Consider the following 9,554-nt stretch of genomic DNA (forward strand, 5'->3'; position numbering starts at 1 on the left):
GCAAGAGCTGATCTGCCTTCTGCCAGCAGTGCCACTTCAAAGCGTTCATCCGGATACACTTACAAATCTGAAGGGTATCAGCATAGCTCTTCGGCTGCAGGCGGCGAGTTAGAATCACTGCTTTTCATCAGAGCAGATGAAAACCTTGTGTTTCTCTAGAAGATCCAACATCAACATTCAAAAGAACCACATGTCAAGGAAGGCAAATACCATTTCAAGAGAAAACAGGCTCAGCTGGGAGACCCAAAGACGGAGGAGATGTGCTTTGCAGGCAGCATCACACATCTCAAAACAAGAACATCAGAAGCTGGCATTTGTGCTATCACCGCATGCTAGCAGCACAAACAATATCCTAAATTAGTTCCACTTCATCCCCTGTACAACATTTACAAACTCACCCACGAGTCTATTACAGGGATCAGCAGAGCACGGAAAGGCGCTGGAAGCAGATGAGCAAAAAGTTGATTTCACGCAGCCCAAGCAAAGCAGCTTCAGGAGAGAATTACGCGGGATTCTCAAGGAATCTCTTGAGCTGCCCCAAGAGACGTGAACATCTGGGTATTTAAATAATGTGTGCAATGACCGGGTGCTCAACAGAAGCAGAGTGAACTTGGTTTAGGAGGTTTAAACACCCAAATACCCTCAGGTAGACCCCAATATGCTCAGGTAGACCCCAATATGTGACACAAACATCTCGTCCTTCACACCTACACCACCGTCCCTTGCACCAACACCCCAATACCCGACACCTACACCCCATACCTCACACTGGCGCCCCAACACCTGACACCTACAGCCCATACCTCACACCTACACTTCAACATCCCATACCTACGCCCCAATACCTGACACTTATACCCTATATCTCACACCTACACCCCAGTACCTCACAGCGACACCCCAATACCCAGCATCTACACCTCGTCCCTCCCACCTACACCCCGGGAGTCCCTCACACTGACGCCCTGGTCCCTTGCACCGACACCCCAATACCTGACATGTACACTCCGTACCTCGTACCTACACCCCAAGACCCAACACCTACACCCTATACCTGACACCCACACCCCAATACCTAATACTTACACCCTATATCTCACACTGATACACCACTATCCGATGCCTACACCCCAACACCTGACACCTACACCCCAATATCTCACACCTACATCCCAATACCCGACACCTACACCCCGGGCTCCCTCACACCGACGCCCCGGTACCCGCCACCCCCCCCCCCCCGTACCTTCGAACCTCCTGCCGGCACCGTAGTCCCCGGAGCAGGCCACCTCCACGAACCTGTCCCGCACCGCCTCGCTGCCGCGGGCCAGCACCTCCGCGCCGCCCTGCCGGCCGCCGGGGAGGCTCCAGCCCAGAAGCCCACCGACGAGGACGGCGGAGCCGAGCAGGGCAACCCCGGGGGCCGCTCCCCTCAGCGCCCAGCCCCGTCCCGTCGCCGTCGCCGTGCCGGGGGCCCGGCCCTTGCCGCCCCCCGGCCTCCGCCGCTCCCCCCCCGGCCCCGCTCGCCGCTGCGCCGCCATCGCGGCCTGGCCTGAGCGATGCGCTCGGCTCCCCCCCCCCCCGCCTGCCAGGGGAGAGCAAGCGGCTGCCGAGCAGCTCTCCCCCCTCCCCACCCGCACCGGAGCCGCTGCCGCAGGGGGACGCGGCCGCCCAGGCCGAAGCGATGGAAGCGGAGCCGCGGCGCAGGCAGGAGCAATCGAGAGCGGAGCGGCCATGGCGGCCGGCGGGCTGCGGCAGCGCCTGGTGCACCTGGACCTGAAGGGCGCCCCGCCGCGAGCCGCTTACCTGGGGCAGGTGAGGGGGGCCGGCCCTAAACCCGGCCCTAAGCCCTAAAGCTCTAAACCCGGCCCTAAAGCCCTCAATCCGGCCCCAAAGCCAGCTCTAGAGCCCTTAACTCGGCCCAAAAGCCCTAAACCCGGCCTTAAACACAGCCCTAAAGCCCTAAACCCAGCCCCAAAGCCGGCCCTAAAGCCCTAAGCCCTAAAGCAGGCCCTAAAACCCTAAACCCCGGCCCTAAGCACTAAACCCGGCCCCAAAGCCAGCCCTAAAGCCCTAAACCCAAACCTAAACACAGCCTTAAAGCTCTAAACCTAATCTTAAAGCCCTAAACCTAGCCTTAAAGCCCTAAACCCGGCCCCAAATCCTAAAGACAGCCCTAAAGCTGGCCCTAAAGCCCTAAACCCTGGCCCTAAGCCCAAAAGCCCTAAACCTGGCCCTAAGCTAAAAAGCTATAAACCCCAGCCCTAAGCTCTAAAGCCCTAAACCCAACCCTAAGCCCAACCCCCCCCTGCTGCAGGTGCTGCCGCTGCTCCGTGCCCTGGGTGCCACAGGGCTGCTGCTGGAGTATGAGGACACCTTTCCCTACACGGGGCCGCTGGAGCCGCTGCGGGCACCACACGCCTACAGGTAGCACTGGGAGGACTGCGGGGCACTGTGGGACCAGCCCGGCTTGGTCCTCACCGTGCCCTGTGTCCTCCGTCCTGCAGCCGCCAGGAGCTCCGGGAGCTGCTGGGCCTCGCCAAGGAGCAGGGGCTGGAGGTGGTGCCGCTGGTGCAGAGCTTCGGGCACATGGAGGTGAGTGGAGGCAGGCCCCGAGGGGGGCTTCAAGGGTCCGAGATGGGGCACGGCTGAGGGTTGCGGGGACCCCAGAGCCTGCTGAAGCCGCCTTCACCTCGGTTTTCTGCTGCAGTTCGTGTTGAAGCACAAGGAGTTCGCCCATCTCCGCGAGGTGAGGATGTTTCCCAACGCTCTCAACCCGCACAAGGAGGAGTCGCGGGCGCTGGTTAAAGCCATGATCGATCACGTCATGGCGCTGCACGAAGACTTGAAGTGGTTCCACATAGGATGCGATGAGGTGGGACTTTTCTGGAGCCGGGAGGTTTTTATGGTGGGCAGCAGAAGCGAGGGTTGAGGCTTCTGTGTTTCAGTGGTGCCCAAGCCGTGTGTGGGTGGAGTTCTGGGGACAGGAAGCACCAGCGTGAGCCAGCGTAGAAAAGGCTTCAGTGCTAAGCCATTCCGGGAGCTTGGGATGTCATTCCTATTGACCAGCTGTAATTCCCAAATGAAAATTAACCAGGTGAATAAAATAACAGAAACTTAAATACATATCAATCCTAATGGGCCCAAATCTGCTACACAGGTAGGAGTAAATATGCTTTGACCACTCTTGGAGATGCTCCCAAATCACTTCTAGATTCACATACAAATAATCTCCAGGACAGGAACCTCACTTTAATTCAGAACCTTATGGGTTTCTAGGTTTCTTGAACTAAGACTGGTGAGCGATTCTTGCAAGACAAACCATCCAGAACCAAATGCAGCATGCCTTAATTTGTATAGGAATCATGTAGGTATTTTAATTCATATAGAAAGCTTCCCTTACGTGATGTATTTAGTCCAGACCAGCGTCTCCTGCAGACCGAATGCTTACAGTGTCTCCAACACTGAGATGTGCTTTGAAATATGTCCACTCAGCGTGTTACGTCAGTGCAAGAGTTTTTGAGTATTGTATGATTCAATGATACTGTGTCAAGCTCGTCCCCCTTCCTGTGCAGGAAGCCAGGATTATTTGTTTGATGTTTCAGGTCTACTACCTTGGTGAAGGAGAAGAGTCAAAACAGTGGCTGCAACAACAAGAGAACACACCAGAAAAGTTGTGCTTATCCCATATAAAAGCAGTTGCAAGTTGTATGGCCTCATCCTACCCCACTGTGACTCCCATCGTGTGGGATGACATGCTTAGAGGGATAAGTGAGGAAACGTTGGCAGGTGTGTGACCAGTGATGGGGTGAGTCATTTTGTAGCATTCAAAAAAGTCCACACAGTTGGTTGAGACAGATTTGCTGTTAGCTGAAAAATAATTTTTAAAAAAATCTGAGAATAACTGAGATATGGTCCAATAAACTCAGGAGAAGAGACATTTAGTCCTTGGCAATCCCACAGACATGATCAAATCTCATTATGTATGCACGTTAGTTTTCTATATGGTAATACACAGGTAATTAACAAAAACAGTCATCATGCAGTGGTTGCCATAAATTCTATTTTCTTTATCCACTCAAGAAGAGCTGGTCTTATCTTAAACTTCTGTGCTGTATACCACTTTCTAATGTTCATTGCTGCTCTGTGCAGCGTCTGGTTCCCGTAGCACAGGTTCAGAAGGAGAAGCCATGACCCTGTGAGTGTCTTTGACAGTACAGTTGATCACAGCAAACTTAATGAGGAACTCCAATACTGAATTGTGGAATAGCTCCACAACATCAATGTCATGGGCCTCATTTGTTGAAAAATGTGCAAATACTACTGAAAGTTGAGTGGTTCTGATGTAGATGGAGTTCCAGTATTTTCCACCTTACATGTGTGCTCAGAACAGATTTAGACAGTACCATGAAGAGCCATACAGCTCCTCCAGCATTGATTGACCTACTCATGGCTTTCATGGTGGGAAATCATCCAAAAAAAAATCCAGATGGACCCCTGCAGTTTCCACAAGAGAAGCACAGCATCTAGCTACGTGTGCTCAACTGCCACAGGCAATAGCAGTCTAAAACTAAAATGATATACAGTTAAAATACTGAATTTTTGCACAATTTTACTGCAGCTTCTCCAGGAGTCAGTGTTTCTCATATTTAAAACTAGTCAGACAGTTGATTATAAAAGGAAGCTAAATGTGTATCTTAATTTGGACTTTCAAGGCACCTTGAAAAGCTAAGTTCTCTGCAAACAAAGCTTAAACAATCCTTAACTTAAAGGGTGAATACTCCCTTTGAATTTAGCCAAAATCTTGCTTGTACAGTTTGCAGCTCTACCAGTTCAACGCAGCAGGTATACTAATAGATTCAAGAGCCTGAGAACAAGATAGGCTTGGGACAAATGGCATTGCCAATTAATTGTCACTGATGATCCACATCAGTGGTTTCAAGACATTGTAGGTTTTGAGGACCCTGACGTGAATTTTCATGTTTAAAGTGTTGGCCAGGCTGAAAATATATACGGGCACTTGAACTGTACTGAAGAATTTCAGTGACAAGCCATAGTTTGTTTTAGTCATGCGTTACTGCACCAATAATATGTATTTAGTTCTCATCTTTAATGGGCCATTGTTTATTATTTAGAAGAATTCTGTTCCTTTCAGAGTCTGGAGTCCCACAGCTTGTGCAGCCTATGATCTGGGACTACGCAGCAGACCTGGATGTGGAGAGCAAAGGTTTGTACTCTGCTGAGCTGCTTAAAAGAAGAGTTCTGTTACTTGATTATTAACTATCATTCTAAGCTTTCTTTAAAAGTCTCCATTGTGCCTTTTTGGAAAAACAACAAAAAGTCTGATCAGTGCTAATCCTTGAAGGGAAAAAAATGTGTTATGCTAGTGGAGAAGGTGGTCATCTTGTGTAGATACAGTCCAGAGATGTTTTCAAAAGAAAAAAAAAACAGCTTTGCAGCCCTTGTTATGCAAGAATTCTTGCGAACTACTTTAAGGCAGCAGACATTCCCCACTGAAAGAATAGGAGCTGATTTTTGGACAAGTAGAGGATACTTGCCCACCTCTTCTCCATCCTATGATGCATTTAATAATTGTGTATTACCAGCAAAAATGACTCACTAGACCTCATGGCTCCTTCTCCACCAGAACAGTTCAGAGCCCAGAATTCCTGTTAACTGGAGCATTACAGTCAGGGCTGAAACTGGAGAAAAACCATATCTGAGAAGTGTTCTTTCGTGTCTTATTTCAGTGCTTCTTGTAGAGAAATATCGTAGATGTGGTTTCTCCAAGGTGTGGTTTGCCAGTGCTTTTAAAGGAGCTACAGGGGTGAATCAGCCTCTAACGCTCATTGGACACCACTTACAAAACCATCTTCAGTGGCTGAAAGTGGCAAGCAGTACCCCCACCGATGTGCTTCAAGGTATCGCGCTGACCGGCTGGCAAAGGTAAGCAGTATCTTTTTTAATGGTTTCAGGGATCACATGGAAGCAAACTTCCACCCAAAAACTCTGAGAGGTAGAAGGAAGTTGGGCATTTACAGAGGAGCTTTGCAACACTGCAGTCCTTCTTGCTGGTTATGCTCAGTTGGGTAAAACCGAGCAGTAAAGTGTGAATTTTAGAATTCCAGCCAACTGCTACAGGCTTTATCAGCAGAAGCAACCTGTTGGTGTACACCAACAGTAGCAGATTGGTTCTGAAGGCTTGAATGTACTTTGTGCCACCTTGGACTGCTTATAAACAGCATTGTGACACTTCCACCCGCAAATTACATTCTTCACATAACACCCCAATTCTTAACATTTGGAGTAACGAGTAAAAAGGATGCATTAGATTTTAAAACAAAGAAATGATTTTACCTCAGACATGGAAGATGTCTCTCAAGTGATTGTGTTCTAACTGCACAGGACAAAAGAATTTAAATGAAGCTCAACCTATACAAACTCTCACAGCCCTGTTGAACTCTTGAATAGCCAGCGGTATTCCTTAATAACTCTTTCCAATACCTAATTACTACCAAAAAAGATTCATAGTTAACAATCCAGTGTGAAGCTAAATGTCTAATGTGGATTCAAAAATAGAAGGAAGTTACGAGAGGAGTTTAGAGTAAGGGAGTAAAAGGTTTTAATGCTATAGTCAAGAGGTCTAAGGAAATACCAGAGAACTGAATTCCAATGGGTGGTTCTAAATTTGGCTTGAGCATCACATGTTTGGTATCTGTTCTAATTAGTAGAACAGGAATATGTAGCATTTCAGAGATGGAAGATACTTTCTCCAAGACAAACTGATTTTCTAAAGCTGTTTGATTTTTGGTGATTGAAATATTAACAATTCCCACAGCTTTAGTATGTTCTAATACTGGAATGTCTAATTAGTAAATGTTTTCTTTTTTAGGTATGATCACTTCTCTGTTTTGTGTGAGCTTTTCCCTGTGGCAATTCCATCATTGGCTGTATGTCTGCAAGCACTAGAGAATGGTACAATGACAACTTTATTCTCTCTGAGCTAAAGCCTAACGCAAGAGTGAAATAACCTTGCCTTCAGGTTGGCACAGGCTTATCACATTTTGAGGTGGTTTGACAAGACGATCATGTTCGAAATTACAAACAATAGGTTATGCATTTCACAGGTCTGCAGTATGGGAGTAAGGAAGTCTCAGCATGTATGTGAAAATAGCCATAGTATGCTAATTATTTGTTGCATTTTAACCTGCAAGTCATCACAGAATTCTTCATTCATACTGGAAAAATTAAGAAACTGAATTGTTTATTTGAAAACTAATTTGAAACACCGCTGGTACATAAGTGAGACTAATTACATTTAGACGTTGTTTACATGTAAAAGTTAACTAATCCATTTTCTTAAAACTAATTAAGAAGTGTGGTAAAAAAAATCCTGTAGTTTCTGGCTTCTTCACAGGCAGTTGCCAATAGAATATTTGTCTTTCCATGTTTCTTTTCAAAACAGAAAACCACAACCTACTTACATTTAACTAAGGCACTAAAAATGTTAAGTACCCTGAATGGAAAGATAATAGCTTGGAAGTGCTTCATGTAGCACAAGAAGCCCCGTGAAAGACAACCTACTCACCATAGCCCCCAAGTTTTTTCCTTGTTCTCTTTCCATTTTACCTTTTAAAAATTCTTCATCCGAGGGGGAACTAGTAGGCCAATGCTGAATACTCCAGGAAAAAAAAAATACTCTTTAAAAACATTTTGGTTGCTTAGGCTCCTTTTGTTTACTTCTACTGTCTTCTGCCCAGGTGGCTATTCTGAAACGGTTAAAGAGAATGTGGAAAAGCTCCTGGGAATGCCCAATCTGGAAATTGATACTTTCATGAGGTAAAATTCCAGCTGCTGGATTCGGATACTTCTCATTGCGTGGTAAGTTCAGAAACTAACGTTCTCTTTGGACAGCACAAGTCTGGGGACCTTTCCTGGGAGCACTATTCTTACCCTGGTGACACAAGTTAGTTTCTACCTCAAGTCATCTGTGGACGAACTTCTTGAAAGGAACAGGTAAAAATGTTTACTTTGATTCTGTCTGCAGGAGTGTGGGGGCTATTTCATCTAGAAATTAGCCATATATTCAAGGAACTCCAGCAAGGTGACTGATCACTGAAACATCAAGTTCTACCTTTCAGGCATTGCATCCCTATATATTGACACCTCAGCAGAACATACTTAAAGTATTTCAGTTGCATTCCTAAACACTCTGTGCTTATTTCAATAATCAAGTTTTGTTGAATTAGAACTTACTGCTCTTTAAACTAAAAATGAACGCTTTTAATTGTATGGTTACAGAAAAAAGGAACTTGAAACTTACCTTTGAACAGGTGATCAGTTATTGTCATCTGCCACTAACAGGCTTTTACAAGCTAGCTCCAAAGACAGAGTTAAATTTACTTACTCCTGAGGCGTTATCCCAAGTTGTGACATAAAGCTAAAGCTCTATCACCTCCTTCTCAGCCTACAGAGGCATTGCTGCTTGTTTCGAAAACTGTTCATTCTAACATCCATTTTCAGATATGTCACAGGCTGGTTCAGTCCCTACCACAGAAAAAGGAAGATTATTCATCCTATAATAATGCATCATTTTCAGCCAGATGCAATAAGGTAACACCACCTATTTTACATTCGAGGGGAAAAAGTCTAATATTTCAGGCAGGCAAGTTCATTCTGCTTTGAATTCTTGCCTTTTTCTATGTTTACTCCAAAAGCATCGATGGAAATCAATCAGTACGATGTGCTCATAATACAGTTTTAAACAGAAGGGCTCATTTATCTTAATCTGCCTTCTGTTGAACAAGTTTATTGAACACAAGTACAAAATTAGTCTTCAGAACACCCTCCCTTGTATGTGTCATTACCTAAGGAAATTACCAAGATTAATGGTGCTTAAATACAAGCAGCATCAGCTTTTTGCCATCTGCACAGAATCAAATCCCTTGAGCTCCTCTAGCGAATGCTGCTTCTGCAAAGTCATCCTAAGAACTATATCCCCTTTAAAAGTCCCAGTAAGCTAGGCCTCCATTGAGGCAGAACTTTCTTGCACGTGATTGTTTTTTTCGTTCTGATTTTTGGTTAGTCTTCTGTCAAAGTGGAATGCCGTGGTGCAAGACCTCCAAGCAGCCATGGAACAAGTTTTCCACAACAGTACTGTAGAGGAGTGGATGGAGGAGAACGTCCACCCCAGCCTACAAAAGCTGCAACAAGTGGTGGATGATTTAGACAAAGCAATAAAAGCACAAACCTAGGTGTGTTCCAATTAGTCTGTTTTATTCCTTGTGAAATGACTAGTGGATATCTGCAACTAATCAGATAGCTAGTTTGTCATCTGAAGAGTTGAAGCAACAACTGATTAAACAAAAGTGCACTGAGGGCAAAAAGGAATTTTTCAGGGTAATAAATGAAAATTAAGAGGGACTTGCAGCCTGACATTGCTGAGCCTTAAACCTGTCCTGTCAGATTTGCTCTCCTTGCATACCAGAAAGGAGTGGGGCAGAATTTATCCATATTTACAAGGCAGAAGGGAAAAAAACTTTCCCAAATTCAGT

At 45.9% G+C, this 9,554-nt stretch overlaps 2 protein-coding genes across 3 annotated transcripts in view; one reads left to right on the forward strand and one right to left on the reverse strand.

Annotated features, from left to right (window-relative positions):
• Positions 1-1,578, reverse strand: part of OGFOD3 (2-oxoglutarate and iron dependent oxygenase domain containing 3) — a 44,405-nt gene extending 42,827 nt beyond the window's left edge. The window contains exon 1 of one of the 2 annotated variants that reach the window (XM_080560713.1): positions 1,247-1,577. In XM_080560713.1, the coding sequence (XP_080416839.1) occupies positions 1,247-1,541 (295 nt within the window). In that variant the 5' untranslated portion in view covers positions 1,542-1,577. Of the gene's footprint in view, positions 1-1,246 lie in introns of both variants that reach the window. The other variant, XM_080560714.1, reaches the window with a different exon arrangement.
• Positions 1,579-1,638: 60 nt separating this feature from the next.
• On the forward strand, positions 1,639-9,265 carry HEXD (hexosaminidase D). The gene is made up of 12 exons (XM_080560679.1): positions 1,639-1,815; positions 2,318-2,427; positions 2,508-2,595; positions 2,711-2,875; positions 3,606-3,789; positions 5,156-5,227; positions 5,751-5,946; positions 6,893-6,975; positions 7,761-7,839; positions 7,915-8,016; positions 8,524-8,613; positions 9,086-9,265. The coding sequence occupies exons 1-12, from the start codon at positions 1,735-1,737 to the stop codon at positions 9,252-9,254; spliced, it is 1,419 nt and encodes a 472-aa protein (XP_080416805.1). The 5' UTR covers positions 1,639-1,734; the 3' UTR covers positions 9,255-9,265.
• Positions 9,266-9,554: the final 289 nt, after the last annotated feature.

The sequence above is a fragment of the Anser brachyrhynchus genome (genome assembly GCF_964034855.1).
Source record: "Anser brachyrhynchus genome assembly, chromosome: 18".
In the NCBI taxonomy this organism is placed as follows: Eukaryota; Metazoa; Chordata; class Aves; order Anseriformes; family Anatidae; genus Anser; species Anser brachyrhynchus.